Source organism: Osmerus eperlanus, chromosome 19, assembly GCF_963692335.1.
Source record: "Osmerus eperlanus chromosome 19, fOsmEpe2.1, whole genome shotgun sequence".
Taxonomy (NCBI): Eukaryota; Metazoa; Chordata; class Actinopteri; order Osmeriformes; family Osmeridae; genus Osmerus; species Osmerus eperlanus.
Genome location: NC_085036.1, coordinates 7,035,353 through 7,050,925, shown reverse-complemented (window position 1 = coordinate 7,050,925; position 15,573 = coordinate 7,035,353). Strand labels below are relative to the sequence as shown.

General features: G+C 45.1%; 3 protein-coding genes across 5 annotated transcripts; 1 reads left to right on the top strand and 2 right to left on the bottom strand.

Annotated features, from left to right (window-relative positions):
• Positions 1-264: 264 nt before the first annotated feature.
• rabgef1 (RAB guanine nucleotide exchange factor (GEF) 1) lies at positions 265-7,371 on the bottom strand. Of its 2 annotated transcripts, XM_062485786.1 has the most exons (11): positions 7,262-7,371; positions 5,540-5,737; positions 4,858-5,054; positions 3,732-3,821; positions 3,290-3,310; positions 2,662-2,828; positions 2,249-2,330; positions 1,799-1,931; positions 1,340-1,431; positions 959-1,215; positions 265-817 (listed from the first exon to the last, which is right to left on the bottom strand). In XM_062485786.1, the coding sequence occupies exons 2-11, from the start codon at positions 5,716-5,718 to the stop codon at positions 404-406; spliced, it is 1,632 nt and encodes a 543-aa protein (XP_062341770.1). In that variant the 5' UTR covers positions 5,719-5,737; positions 7,262-7,371; the 3' UTR covers positions 265-403. The 2 variants fall into 2 exon arrangements, with proteins under 2 accessions (XP_062341770.1, XP_062341771.1); XM_062485787.1 differs by lacking the exons at positions 3,290-3,310; positions 3,732-3,821.
• A 202-nt stretch (positions 7,372-7,573) lies between these two features.
• Positions 7,574-12,855, bottom strand: kctd7 (potassium channel tetramerization domain containing 7). The gene is made up of 4 exons (XM_062485801.1): positions 12,212-12,855; positions 11,341-11,513; positions 10,722-10,900; positions 7,574-10,357 (listed from the first exon to the last, which is right to left on the bottom strand). The coding sequence occupies exons 1-4, from the start codon at positions 12,506-12,508 to the stop codon at positions 9,981-9,983; spliced, it is 1,026 nt and encodes a 341-aa protein (XP_062341785.1). The 5' UTR covers positions 12,509-12,855; the 3' UTR covers positions 7,574-9,980.
• Positions 12,856-12,997: 142 nt separating this feature from the next.
• On the top strand, positions 12,998-14,866 carry LOC134039755 (caspase-1-like). 2 transcript variants are annotated; one of them, XR_009932819.1, is made up of 3 exons: positions 12,998-13,462; positions 13,983-14,286; positions 14,582-14,866. XR_009932819.1 is itself a non-coding variant. In XM_062485802.1 (2 exons), exons 1-2 carry the CDS (start codon positions 13,456-13,458, stop codon positions 14,258-14,260), a joined length of 285 nt encoding a protein of 94 aa, XP_062341786.1. In that variant the 5' UTR covers positions 13,000-13,455; the 3' UTR covers positions 14,261-14,866. The 2 variants fall into 2 exon arrangements, 1 of the variants encoding a protein (XP_062341786.1); XM_062485802.1 differs by having other exon boundaries at positions 13,000-13,462; positions 13,983-14,866.
• Positions 14,867-15,573: the final 707 nt, after the last annotated feature.

Below are 15,573 nucleotides of genomic sequence, written 5' to 3'. Positions count from 1 at the left end.
TCATATCAAACCCATAATCCAACTTTCATAAGATCTGTTTACCTTACTTGAATAAATTCATTGTAAAGATATTTTGACGTGCGTGTTCACTGATGTTACGATTGGCTCTACTCTTAGAACGAATTCATTCCTTAAGATTAGACTGATTATTACGAAGGCTATTATTTAAATATTATTCAATAAGGTTTCCTCTATCCCTTTAACAATAAGAGGTGGTGCCCCAAGAACTACATACTTTATTATAAATTAAGTATTGCTAATCTTAAACGAGCAAACCCCGCTACAGCAGTGACTTGGGACTTGCAGAGGAGACAGCTAGTCCTTGGGCCTCACCACAGTTCCATAAATATAGGTGTCATCATCTCCAAAGGTACCAACTGTCTCCAGAAGGGGCTTAACTACATTACCCAGCGAACACCTGGGGCAGAAGCGGCGGCGGTAGCCGGTCGTTCTCCATGTTGTCCGAGTCGATGGCTGAGGGAGCGGGCGGGCGGATCTCCAACGGGTACTTCTGCAAGATCTCCTGCACCTCGCGCTCGACGCTCTCCTGCCAGGAAATGAGGTCGCTCTGCAGGCTCCGAGCCCCCTCCATGACCCGCTCCTGGCGGCTGCCCAGGCTGGAGAGCAGCTCCAGGTTCTGATAGACCTGGGCCAGGGCGGGGCTGGAAGGGCCTGGTGCTGGGGTGGCCTGGGACAGGCCGCCCTCGGACTCGCTCCGGCGCGGGGAGCCCTGGCCTGACATGTAGCGCTCAAAGTCCTCGGGGCTTAGGTTGAGAGACTGGGCGTCCAGCTTCTCTATGAAGGCTACGGCGCAGCACTGGAGAAACGGAGAGAGAGAGAGAGAGAGCACGAGAGAGAACAGGCGTCAGAATGCTTTCACAATGAGTAGAGGCACCTGCGCAGCAAACACAGGTGTACACAAAAGGCGGTGCCGGCAGCCCCAGTCCACGCCACACACCAGGTTGGTGAAGTAGTATCCGTCCTCCCCGGTCATCAGTCTGCTGGGGTTGCAGAAGCGGGTGATGTACTGGATGTTGGACTGCAGCCGCGGGGGGTTGGCCTTCAGCACGATGTAGATGAGCGTGGGCAGGAAGTCGTCCGCCGAGGCCGGCTCGTCCTTGGTGATCTTGATGGCGCTGAAGATGTGCTTGCTGCAGCGCGTGATGCAGGCCAGCTTGTCGCGCGGCACCCGCTTCGAGTCCATCTCGATGACGTCTTGGGGGGGGGGGGGGGGGGGGGGAGAGACACACACACACGCAAACCGGTCAGTTTGACCTCTCACTTGGATAGGGATTCTTTGGGGGACGTTCAGAGTGGAGAGTCACCCATTAGGCCTCACCTGTTATGGCTTTCACCACGTTGTCCGACACCTCGGGGTTCTCTTCATCGACGGGTACACACAGCATCTGGATGGTCACCCAGTGTAAGGCCCTGTGAGATATACGCACGCACAAACTTCAGGTGCAATGCAAAGCGAAAAGCCATAGAGACATGGCCGATGACCTACGTCCCCAGAGAAGCGATGGGTCAAAAATATATACACACATATAGAGTCTGTGTTATATTTATGCGGGGCTCACTTGTAAGAGAGATGTGTCGAAATAAACAACAAACCATTCGCCCAGTCAGTCAAAAGCAGAGTGTATATTTTCACGTGTCGTGTTTTTTTTTTTTTTTTTTTTTCATGTGTCATGCCTCACTTCCAGAAGTGTCAACGCCCATAGCAAACACGGCCTGTTGGCCCGTGCTTTGTGTTCAGTCACTGCTCATTGGCAGGCGGGCGGACAGGCAGGCTCACCGTATCCTGTTCTGAGTGGCCAAGTCCTTCTTCTCGTCGTCGGTGGTTTCCGGGCAGAAGACGCTCTTGTACAAGCGAGTCATGATGTACTTCTCCACCTGATCCATCACTCTCTCCACGCTCTCTGACGAGCCTGGGAGGATCCATTAAAACGGCTCATTTTATCATTTACGAGAAGATTAGTCATGGTGATGCAATTTGGTTAAGTGGAAAGAAAAATGTTGACCCAGTGTGGAAGTGTTCCAAAATCCTAAACTCCAAAGCACTCCGCCAGCGAAAAAACACCAGTGGTTAAATAGTTAAGTACCTAAGTCTCCATATCATCATCAACACCATTTTAAGAGAAAATCATATATAGTATATACAACAAAAACTGTAAAATAACTAGGCTTATCAGCTCTGGTATTCACAGATAACAATTGAACATCATGTTAAAATGATTAAGCCAACCTTTGAAATGTGTCATGAGGCGATCTGACAGGTTTTGATAGAAGTCCTGAACACACTCGGACAGCTCGTCAGCACCGAGGTCCTGGGAGGACAAAGGTAAAAGGAATTTTCCAGAACCATGCAAAGATCAATACACACGTAATTCATTTTAACATTCGCATGGCAATATTACATTCTAGTTCCACAATGAAGATAAAATTACTTTCTATTTACACCATAGAAAATCTGATTAACTAAATTGATTATTTAATTTAAAGCACTGAAAACACAACATCCTAAAGCAGGCTGGGCTAGGCTTCCTCAACAGGCTAGGGTCACAAAATTCAACACAAGTGTCCCTTGAATTACGTTGAAACGGAATCAATTGCGTCTGCAGATGCAAATAACCGACAGCCGCTCAGAAAGCCGCCTACCTTCTTGCTGGCCATGATCTCGATGAAGGCTCGACTCTGCTTGTGGACCTCGCGTCCAGGCTTCGGCAGGGACTTCAGGAAGTCCACAAAGTCTCGGGTGGCGCGGTCCGTCTCTATGCTGGACTGGCGGCTGATGGAGGGGCTGGGATTCTTACCCTCTTGGTTCTCTGTTGGTGACACACGGAGGAGGGGGGGGGGGGGGGGGAACAAGACTTATTACCTACGGCCATGTTCCTCTTCAGGGCTCCACTAGCTACCTGACTGACCAACGTATGATGAGGCCTCAGGCTACCTGAACAGACTGTGTGGTGGCGTGAGAAACAAATCAATCAGTTAGGGCCGGTTGAGCATTGGTTGAAGAAGCGTTTTCAATATATATATATCAGCTTCAACTATTTAATCAGCGGGACTTGAGACCTCGTATCGAAAAGTTGAAAACATTTTGAGCCCTTCTACGCTTAATGGTGTTACTAGCGGCACCTCTCACCCTGTAACCTGAACTCGTCCGCTTGTTTTTTGTCAGCTACCATAATCCCAGCTCCTACATAGCAATACTAAGAGAAACAAAGGACTCAATCATTTATGCCGTGAAGCTGCCAGACAGACGGACGGACAGACAGACACCCACCTCTCAGCCTCGCCACCAGTGCTGCCACAACAAAGACCATTCGATGGGGGTACAGACAATAAACAATGTGTGAGTGTAATGCAAACAGTACTGAAACGACTGATGGCACACTCTATCAAGTACATCAACACACACCAAAGTGAATATACACACTAGTCGGCACACTGCCGGCAGTCTGTTTCCTAATGCGTTCTACAAAAATGCATCTGCCTTGTCACACACACACACACACACACACTCACAGCAAACATTTTAAAAGTCAGTTTGGCTGATTGACCTTGCCAAACAGACCAAGCCAATCTTAATGCTACCAGCTTGAAGGGATACCATTAGGGGGAGACTATTCCTCTAAACTACTCCTCTATCCAGGATTTCCTAGTAGGTGTGACTACTAATAGGAACTCGAGTCGGGGCCATCCACTCCGACGGGATTGACCATTACCTTCAGTGGGGGAACCCATTTCCCAAGGAGGGGTAAACATCCCTCTCCAGTCCCGCACCCCCGGAACCTTCTCCTCTCTCTCAGAGGGGTCTGGGAAGGAGATGGACCAGGGGGTGGAGGCGGGGGCCAGTGGCCCAGAGACACAGACAGGGGTCGGGGGAAACGGGAGGAGAGGTCATGGGGGGGAAGGGGGGGAGGGGGGGGTCCAACATGGAGATCAGACGGAACAAGGTGGAATGGATGTGGGTAATGAGAACAATGAACGTCACAGAATAAACAGATGCAAACCAATAAAACGACGGCGGCTGATAAGTAGCGGTTGATTGGCTCAGGTGAGAGAAAGAGGAGGGGGAGAACTGAGGGGTTGAAATGGTGGGATTGCAAAACTATTTCCTTATCGCAAGGTGTCAAATTTGAAGGATAAGTTGTAAAGCCAGGAAGGAGGAAAAAAAACACGAGAGAATAAAAAATAAAAAAGACACTGATGTAAATAATAAAAACATGAGTGATGGAGACTGGGACACCGATCATGAGAGAAAAAAATAAATAATAATAATTTAAAAAAATATGGCGGTCAAAGGGTCATCTCCACGCTGAGATAAGCAATCGGAGAGAGAAGACAAGAAAAACGACTTTGCCCTTGATTTCAATTCGGCCCACGACCGTCGGAACGGGCCCAAGTCTATATCAGTCCTAGCCGGGGCGGTGTGTCTGTCAGATAAGACGCCTAAACATTCTTGGCTACCTCTAAGCCAGGCTATAATAGGCAGTAATGGGCTTGAAGGAAAGGAGGATACCTAGTGGATCAATCTGTCTGCCGTGAGCTGGAAGTGACCTGCGTTAGCGCATTTGGGGATCACTGCCAAACTGAGCTCGTGGGACAGATGCTGTAGTCTGATGAAAGACAAGACGGCAAGCCCCGGGGTGGGAGGAGTGTGGGTGGAAACGTGAACATGATTGTTTTACTCATCGCCCGAGTCTTAGAAACCCTGTCAGTCAAGCCAGAAACCTGTGAACCTTTTTCTGTCTTTGTTGACAGTCAATACACCGTGTTGACCAATGAGGTGCCTTGTATATTGTGGTGAAAGTAGATGGTCAAGCTCGTCCTAAGGAAAACAGCCGGTACCTTTCTTAGGGGCGGTCCGCGACGAGGGACTGAAGAACTTCTTGACCGTGGTCACCTTGCGGGTCTTCTCATTGGTCTTCTTCTCTTCGAACTTGGAGAAGGTGGTGAGGGAGGGCTGGGGCTGGGGCTGAGGCTGGGGCTGAGGTTGGGGCTGAGGCTGGATGCTGGCATAGGCAGCTTCCTCCTCCCTCTGCAACCTGGGAGAGGCGAGACGGACAGAGGGAAAGCAGGGAGAGAAGGAGCCAGCGTTTTACTGGGTTACACGTGGTGGCACTGCAGAACATACGAAACATTCGGATCCCGCTTTTCCCTACTGAACGTAAGACAAACATGCACGTTTGCATGAATCGATGGCAGAGGGGAAAACTAAGACTATCAATATCTGATAGTCTTATAGTCGATATCGAATCAAATCTGCCGGCGAACCCCACCCCACCACCTTAACTAACGCATTTTCTGCGGGAAACCCTGAACAGTATGCTTGTGCTTTAGCTTAGCACGTCATGCCATGCGTGACAGGATAATTACATCTGATCTGATATGTCAGGAAATGTCATGCCTGTGGGCAGCGAAGCCAGGGGCCCTGTATGGATCGCTCTCCTCGCTCGCTGTGTTTCCTCCCAAGCTAAGCAGCACCACCGCCAACAGCACCACCGCCGCTCACGTTGCCCTCCCTCCTTACTTCTCAGCGAAGGCCCAATCCTCCTGGATCTGCTTCTGCCGAGCCTTCTGGTACTCCTCCCTCCAGCACTTGGAGCACAGGCCCTGCCAGGCCAGGTTGCCGTAGTAACCGCATCCCTTGTTGCACAGCAGCTCCGACTGGTCCACGTGGATGCCACGGCGCTCCGTCCGCAGACTCATGTTGTTGCCCGGGCACCCGCTGGCAGGGAGAGATGACATCGTCATGACGACATTAAGGGCATGCCCTCACGAGACAGGGAAATGGACGTAGAATTCAATTTACTTGTTATTGTGGATTTCTACATACAGTTAGGGTTTGGTGTAGGCTTCACCTGCATACGGCTGAACCATGATTCAGCTGAGGACTAGGACTGTTGACAGGCTAACTTCCAGTTGCTGACGTGAAGGAGGGCTATTTAACACACCTCACATAGGCCTAGACCAGTCTCCACTGGGTATCACAGAAAACTGACTGCTTTCCACATAGCAAGATTCACCGACTTCTCAAGATAGTGTAAAGGAAAAACGTACACATCCAAAAATACTTCAAACACAGCAAATTTGCTGCAGTTACGTGACTGATTAGATGACACCCCTCTGACATTTCAGCACTAAGATGCCGCAGGGCAAAAGTCAGTCTGCAGGGAAGTGAAAATAAGACCTACTCTGAGAAACAGCCCCCCTCCGAATGAGACAGCAAACTACAAGTTGGAGTGTTTCGAATCTTAAAGAAGCCCACTTGCAGCCTAGGTCCACTCCTTACTTCCTCATAGGAACATCAAGTCAGATGCCTGATGTGTGTGTGTGTGTGTTCCTAACCGAGTTGCAAAGCACAGCAGCACAGAGTACCTGGTGGGGTGTGTGTGTGTGTGTGTGTGTGGGGGGGGGGGGTAACAGGAGCCATCTCCATGGCAGGAAGCACAACCATCAGAACATTAATATTTCAAGTAATGCTAACACTGCTTGGCTCTGAGCGCAGAGGACACTGTTGTGTGGATATAGTGACTGCAGAGAACTCCTAATGTGTTGTGGATGTTTCCAACGGGACGTCAGGACTTACAGGACCCAATGTGTTTGTTAAAAATAGAATTTGGTAGGTTGTTAATATGAGTTTTGACTATACTTATATGCAGCTTGCATTATACAGGTCCTCGTTATTTGCTTCTAAGTAGGTAGGTTAATCGATCCCAAAGAGTAATTGAGTAAGTAACAGGAGTACATTGTCTAAACCTCAGTTAAAACAGTCAAAGGTTAAGTATGAGTAATCTGTATCAAATATGTGTCATAGCTTTATCAGCAGAAATTGCTTTATCTGCGACAGGCATAAACTGTCAACATGGTCCAACTGGGAGCATGACGTCACCAAAACCGCACATACATACACACACACACAAACATCGTTATGCCTGTGCTGTTAGTCGCGTATAATACATAAACAGCCGTCCACTAAAATGACAGCACGCAGGGAAACACATGCGCGATTAAATCTAACTACAGTTTTCAAATGCAAAAGAGAGTTTACGATATACGATCCTACCGAGTATCTATAAACTCAGATTTAACAATAGAGGAACGCGTTAGCTTGGATGGCTATCTAGCTAGTGCTAGTGAATGTGTTCAAGTGCCACTTCAAGGGAATATGCATCTAGAAAGCATTTTATCAAACTGCCAAATCTTTGATCGGTATTTTGCACATGACCTGGCAATATCGTTTTATCCTTACCTTATATTACAGTTCTCAAGGACGACTTCTCAGACCAGTGAACCTCGCTTACTGTACTCCTTGTTTCAGAGTGAATCTGGATGGTGAGTATAATAGGAGGCGGAGCTTGGTGCGCCTCTAGCGGTGGGAGTTCAGTGTGAACATTAATCGGAATTTTCACAATGTTTTATTGTTGGACATATTGTTACATTTGTTTAACACTGCCCGGTCTGCAAAATAATTATCTATTCAACAACTAGGATGTTTCTAGTTTATTTCTACAGTGTGCTACCCTTTGTCCATGCACTGTGTGTTAATTGATGAAGTGATCAGTATAAAATATGAATTTTATTGACAGGAGGAAACAATGACTACATGGACCAATGTACAGACTAAGGCAAACTGTATTTGAATCTTATTATAAAAAACATGAAATATACATAACTATTAGCACAGTACAGCATAGCATTACAACAAATAATGCAACAGTATGTTAAAACAAGATAGTATTCTTGCCAACTTAATACTGCAGTAAGTCAAGCTGTGCATTTTTTTCAACTGTCCCATGCCAGGAGCAGCCAGGTTTTTACTGGACCATCTACGGAATCTGCAAATAGACATTCACCAGCCAAGGTTGTAATTTTAAAATGTGCAAATAACAATCATTATTTTTCAAATACCTTAAACATTTCAATAAATAAATAAATAAAACTGTATTTCCTTCCAAAATCAGGCAGTTGAGCCCTTTATATGATTTTAGAATTGACACCTAACAGCAAGAAATGGGGATCTAGAACACTTGTCAACGGAGTAGCAATCTAATCCTGATAAACAGGGAAGGGGAAATGGGATCAAATAAGTCCCAACTGAAACCTGCATATAACATGACATTGATTGCACAGAACAAGAACACAACAAGAACTGTCTGGGAAATCTGACAACCAATAACACAGTACACCGTCATGTGTTTGGTTCTAATTGTCTTTAAATGTATAACTACACGGTAAATAAATATTTTCAACATACCATTGATGGGTTCTTCCTTCAAAGTGGAATAGAGAAAACACAGGTGTGTTGCACACAGAAAATTGCACATCATCATTTGATCCCGAGCCCTCGAAGAAAAGGATATATCCTGACATCATACAATCTATTGGGACTAACATTTTTAACAATTTTATCAGATGACTAAACACAACAGAGTGACAAGGACAGAGTGACTGCAAAATCCCCATGTCCAGAAAGAAAAACTATTTGTGGTCAGGTGATTCTTGATTTATTAAACTATTTGTTTGAGAATCATGCCCTTAATAAAAGGCACTTAAGCAGAAATTCTAATATATCAGTAAAAACATTATATAAAATGACCATATGAAACTGCTTATCCATACCATGCTGGTAAAGAAGGTCAAATTAGTGTACTATATTTTGTGGCAAATAGATACATGCAACGTATCAGCGAAATCTGTTCAATTTAGGAATGTACTGATCCTCTATGACCCAAAGATGTCACCACTGAATGTGTGATGTTCTTCTTTTACAGAGAAGTCTATGTTTTTAGATCTCTCCTACTGTGAGCTTGTGAGAAGACACTCCATCTAGGTAACCTAGAAATACTGTTTCCAGAAGGGATCTATAAGTTCTGTTTCAGAGATTATCTTAAGCAGGAAGCACATGCATTGTTTTCAATGTTCAGTTAAACAACTTTGTAATTTGGTATCTCACAGGTCAGATAACCTAGCCCTTGCTCCTTTACCCTACTTCATTTTCAACTCTCTAATTTCCTTTGGGTTTCCAAAACGGAAATGATGAAAAGAATATGTTGCACAGGATGTGTAGAATTTGGCTAAAAACAAATACATTTTTCTGGAAGTCAGTGTACAGTTTTCAGAGAAGGCGAAAATGACCACTGCACTTCAAAATAAGCAGTTGTGAAAACAACTGTGACACATTCACTATGGTAGTCCAACAACTGCCTATTGAACCACAATAAACTTAATTGTGTCAGGTTGAGTTTAGACTTTTCGACACACGCTAATCACAGACAGACAAGCTGCACATTATTAATGGCCTTACAAAATCTGAATCCTAATTAATTAGGTGAAAAAGCATTGACAGAATCAGTATAAGTAACAAAAATAAAACATTTACATGTAGCTATTTACAGTACATGGAAAATATCTCAGCAGCTTGTTAAGCTGCATCTAGTTCAGTTGTGAGGGCTCTCATCAGCTACCAAAGGTAACCAAAATCACATACTGTACCAGGAAAAACTTCAAAAAAGGACGGTTAAAGCCAAAGGGAACAGAATAACATGTAGACACCAAATTAGATCAATGTTACCCTTTTATAAAAGAAAAACCTTGGACAGTTCACAAGCTAATGCCTGAAGGTGCACAAAACTCCCAGAGTTTAATGAAATAAAATAAGCAAAAGAGTACGCTGCCATTACTGTGACTTGGGTAAATGCTGGCAACGAAGAAACGAACAAACAAAAACGAGCAATTGGGTCACAAGATACAAGCGTCAAAGCCAGAATTATCTGTCTACAATCTCAGCAGCATGAGTCGGTTTCAAATCTCGAAGAAGAGGGTGAGGTCACTGATGACTCTTGGCTAATAGGATCAGGATGGAAACAAAGGCCTGCCCATTCACAAACTCACTGTCCACCTCCGGACTCATTGGAACCACAATGAGATGTTCCCCTTCACGCGACGACGACACTCGCCTCGCCCGCCCTTCACCACCACGTGATCTTGAACTCGTAGATGGGCCTTTTGCAATAGTAGTGGTTGATGAGGTGCTTGTCGCAAACGCCGATGCACTGCTGGTCGGCCGTGATGCCGCGCTCCGCCAGGTCGCTGACGATGCAGTGGAGGAGGTCATAGACGTCCGCCACCGCCTCCCAGGGCCCGAAGGACACGTCCACCTCGCAGTGGTGCTCGAACAGCTTGGCCTCGCTCTCGGTGCGCTCGAAGCGCAGCGAGTTGAAGAGCGGCCGCTCGTACGGCGTGATGGGCATCTCCTCCTTGTAGACGCAGATCTTCAGCTTGGCGAAGCGCGCCTTCCTCTGCATGGCCCGCAGCTTGGCGATCTCCACGATGCGCTCCAGATTGTCTGGGGAGAAGAGCTTCAGTTAGTGCTGAAGTGCGGTACTTTCCTTGGAATTGTGACTGCTTTTTGTGCGTTTTTTTTTTTTTTACCCATATAAAATGCATCTACATTTCAACAAAACAAGGAGGAATTTCTCACAGTCCCTAATGCCAGGGAAAATAAAGCATGTCGTCGCAATTTTACACAGTGCAGGGGAGCAACATGACCCGGTTTAGTTCATCAAAGGTGTCATTTTTAGCTCTTGATCAAACAAATGCATTCTGTTAAATGTGCGGTAAATGTGGCTGCAACGTTACCATCTGCCGAAAGGTGTACAGGTTAAACCACCCTGCTTGTTCAGTGTGTGAGAGTGGGGAGAGCCAGTCACCCTTGTAGTAGGGCATCAGGTCAAGGAAGGACTGGCGAACTCTCTCTCCTGTGAGTGGCTGAGCGTCCTCCAAGCTGTCCAGCAGAGGACCAATAGCGTAGTACTGAGCCTCTCTGTGCACCGCCCTCACACGGTCTCTCTGAGGTAGTTCACCTTCTCGCAGGAAGTTTAAGATGTCTCTGTATCCAGGAGCAAGCACACACATCGTGCATACATTTACATTTAGTCATTTAGCAGACGCTCTTATCCAGAGCGACTCACAGTCAATACAGGGACATTCTCCCCGAGGCAAGTAGGGTGAAGTGCCTTGCCCAAAGACACAACGTCATTTTGCAGGGCCGGGAATCGAATCGGCAACCTTCTGATTAAAAGCCAGACTCCCTAACCGCTCAGCCATCTGACCCCCCTACAGTGTGTGTATACATACACACACTATGCAGTTTTTTCAAGGTTCAGTCAGTTTATACTTGAAACGAAATCCTACCCTCTGTCGTTTGGTTCTTAGAAATGATGTGATGATACTGCTTTGCCAGAACAGAGTCGGTAGATGCCCCAACTTCCATTAAAATAAGAGGCAATACTTGCAACAATGTTTTGTTGAATGAAGAATAGGCCTCACCCGAAGTACGCCCCATCGCGGTCGATAAAGAAGCGCCCTTCAGCATCACGTGGAATTTGATGACGCCCGCTGAACATTGCTGCCAGCATGGTGTCATCATATCGCCGCAGAGTCGACAACCTGGTGGTGAAGTTGGTGCCTCCCACATTGAGAGGGATTACCTCAGGAAACTCCTGGTGATTGGATAGAAGAACATTATATTACTGGTCTGGGGACAACTTGTTCTAGTGCCTGCAGCAGCACACATTATCTGTCAGATAGGTAACAAATGCTGAAAGATACTCATTTCAAAATATTATTTTGATTCCCATGGCCTGGATGTCCTTTGTCACTTTAGATCATCTTGACTACATGCTCATGCTATTAATAACCAGTGGCAATTACAGGCTTACAACTAAGGATATTATTCTAATCACAGGCCAAATCTCGACAGGACATATTGAGTATATCCGCCCCATGTCAATACGCTTGACACTGTGCGCATGGGCTTCCCCAGACACGATTAAAGAAGGTCAATCCCAGGAGAGCTACATTGAAAAGGAGCCAATTAGGACAGGGGACCAGCAATTTATATGGGGTGCTGGACCAATCAAAATAAAGACCACGAAAGAAAGAGCTACTCGGATAGTTCATCTGTTGCCTGTGGAGATAGATCTATATAATTTACCGGAGAAAGGAAAAATTCAAATAGGCCTATATGTAACCTACATATTTAGAAATACGCTACACATGCTGAAAAAAAATGTCGGTGGAGAGCGACAGAGATGGCGATGTTTATAACAGTTTGGCTATGACCAGCGCACTCACAGTAAACCCTTTAATCCCCTTTAGACAGCAGTCAGAATAAACAACAACAAACGCCCATCCTTACCTCTTCAGATGCGTTAAGTGTGGAACGGAGAGACTTGCCAAGGTTGAGGTTTGGTGCGGGGGTAGCTGGCTTTCGGAAATCATCCTCCGCAGAGTCCGAACTCGACATCGCATCGGCTGGTTTATCAGTCTCACTTGCGGCCGAGAATACCACCATCACTCTCGGCTGAGGGAGCGCTCGTCTCTCCTGAGCGAACCTCCTTACCCTTGAAGTAGCCACGGGTAACGGGCTCGATATATTGAAAGAGACCGGTGGACGTTCTCCGTTAGAAGCCTCGTCTGATCCATACTGCTGCATGCACACACACCAGGTCCGCGAGTGGCCAGAGGGTCAGGTGAACTCGATCCAAATGCAGAGGATAAAGCAAAATCTACGTTTGCTAGTGAAGGAGAGAATAACAATATCATCTATCTGGAGGTGTGACCTGTCAAAACAGCTTGTGTCTCTGCAGTAGGTTTGCCGTAAGTTAACCTATTTTACTTTGCTTGGACTTGCGCTGACGTACTCTGACATATTGCAATACGGCAGCTCCAAATGTAAGAGTCCGAGGAGAAGCCCACATTAGGTAGGCTACGGCCACAACCACAAACTGCTGTACGCCCACGGTAGGCTACATCCACCGAACTGCCACAGCGGATGGGGCTACGTTTGATACGTAGATTCGTCCAAGAATTCACGATATGCGTACGTCCTAAAACCGACCAATAGCAAAACGTTCTCTTTGCTGTTGAAAAAAAAGAAGAAAAGTATTACAGATCACATTTTGTAGTATTTGAACTATTCTTAATCTAGCCTGATCAGGACGGTTAGGAACATTTTCTACAACAGGATGCTGTAGCCTATCATGATCATGAATTTCGCATTAGATAATATCTAAATGTTATCACTTCTTAAATGAACTTTGATTATTATTTCCTATTTTAAGTAGGCCATTGTTTTGTGTTGTCTCGTCTACAATCACCTTCAAGAAAAACAACCGTGTTGAACTTGAGTTCATTGAGTTGGACTTTCACTTTCGTTATAGCGCGCGGGAAGTGTAGGAGTACGATATAAACTATAGGTATAGTGGGGCTGGTTTGTAATTTCTCCCTGCATTTGTTATTCTTTTTATTAACTTTAATACACAGGTGAGCAATAATAAATGTCACTTGCGCGAAAATAGATTAACAAAACTAGAAACTATTCTGGCACCGCATCAACCATTCGCATTCCACGCTCTCTTTTTCATCAACCAAGTTTCGACAATGGCAGGTAATTGCAGGAAGCGACATTTCAGTAGACATTTGTGTCAGTTAGACTTAGTATTTTTAGTTTTATAAGTACAACATTAATTACGGTAACTTTATATACTTTATATTTTATTGTATATGTTATTTAAATTCTAAATCCACTTAGTATTGCTAGTTTACGTACCCTTAGTATAGTTAAACCTCATATTGAGATTCCTATGTTTAATGTATGCAACTTCCTGCCAAAGCAAATTCCTTGTCTGTGCAAACTTTCATGGCGATTCTGATTCTGATGCGCCTGGCTTTTGCAGTTTATTCTATCATTTTAAAGCCATATTGAAGGTTTAGCCTAATTCTTTTTAACCGTCTGGTCACATTCTTTTTTACATTACCTATAACCTATAACATAATATGCATCCTTCTAATTAATAGGACTTTGTTTTTTAAACTGGGCCATATATATTCTAAACTTTAATTAGGGACACACTGAATTCAAGATAATATGATCACTAATAGGCCTATGTTTGTGTGTTTAACAACAGCAAGTGAGCTCAAAGGGGTTCGTACACAGTTTGTTGAAAGGGTGTCGAAAGCCGTGATGGACCAACTGTTGGACTACCTGGAGGACGAACGGGTGCTGATCACAGCCGAAGTGGAGGAGATCAAGGAGGAACACAGGCAGAGGGCGGAAAAGGCTCGTCACATCATAGACGCAGTGTTGAGGAAGGGTGACGCAGCCTGCGACAAGTTCCTTACGAGTTTCCAGACTATAGACGGCACCCTTTACAATGAACTTCAACTACGCCCTAGGCCCGTCTGATGCCATTGAGAGAAGCCATAAACTAGGTATGAGATTGAACCTCGCAACATGATTGAAATGCAAACCGTATGTAGCTCTCCATCCGAATTCTGTTTGAGAAATCAGTCTCTCCTCTGTAGGCCTGTCAATCTGAATAGGCCTTGGTTTACAGTCATGGTGTCATGACTGTCTTTCTGTCCCCCTCCCTTGTGGGTGTGTCTGTGTTTGTCTGTCAGATTCCACGTGAGGGTCACAGCTCGTTTTGTCTTCGATCATTACCACCACCTGTTTTGTGTTACCCCGCTGATTACCCTGTCTTTTTAATGCCCTTTCTGTGTGCAGGTCCCTGTCAGGTCATCTCATGTTGCCCCCCCCATCTTGTGTCTCGTGTTGGAATGTCGGTTTTCCAATAAAACCTTGGTTTGCATTCAACTGCCTCTGACTCCTTGGAATGCTACCTGACACATGGACTAGCTTAGGCTATTACACTACCATACATGCTCTTTAATGTTTATTGTGTTTTTGAATGTTGGCCATCAATATTTGTAATATTTGAAATGATTTGAATATTCATGAATCATTTTACATTCATAAACATTTTGAATAAAGAACACACTTTTATACTGACCTTTGTTGTAATTTTGCAGATGAAGAGATTCCTCTGCTATATTTGTTACTGTCTCTTCCTTTGTGTCTATATTGTATTGTACAGATTAGTCAAGCACACCAATTCTGTGGTAAATCTCTGACAAGGAAGCATGATATTTCCACAGTAAACTACTTAAACTATTAAGAAAGCAACAAGCTAGAACTGTCCCTCACTGAGTAATAATGATATTGAATACATCAATACTCCGTTAATGGTGCAGTAAAGTGGGCTGCGGTCCCCCAGAGGATGGTACAGTGGGTTTGCACTGTTGTCCTCCTGAGTCTTACGTGTCATTTGTTGACCCAGTTTCTCTCACATTTCCCCAGTTGTGAGATGCCCCCCGTTGCTAGAAATATGGAACATTCCGTGATCTGCCACGAGTAACACCACCATATAGGGCGCATAAATTAAAAGAGAAATAAACAGATTATTGCAGGCTAATATAGCTTCTATGTGCTATTATAACGTCAACAGTAACAAGACACAGTGATTACAGCATAGGTAACTGCATAATAGCATTAAGCGGCAGCAATTATGACCAATTGCAAATCTTGGGATCAGCCTAAACATGGTAAGTGTGAGCTACGATAGCGTGTTCTTTCCTCTCAAGAGCATGACAGCTACCATGTTCGTTAACAGGCCACTTTACAGCTGCTAATATGGACGCAACAGGCCCTGATGACAA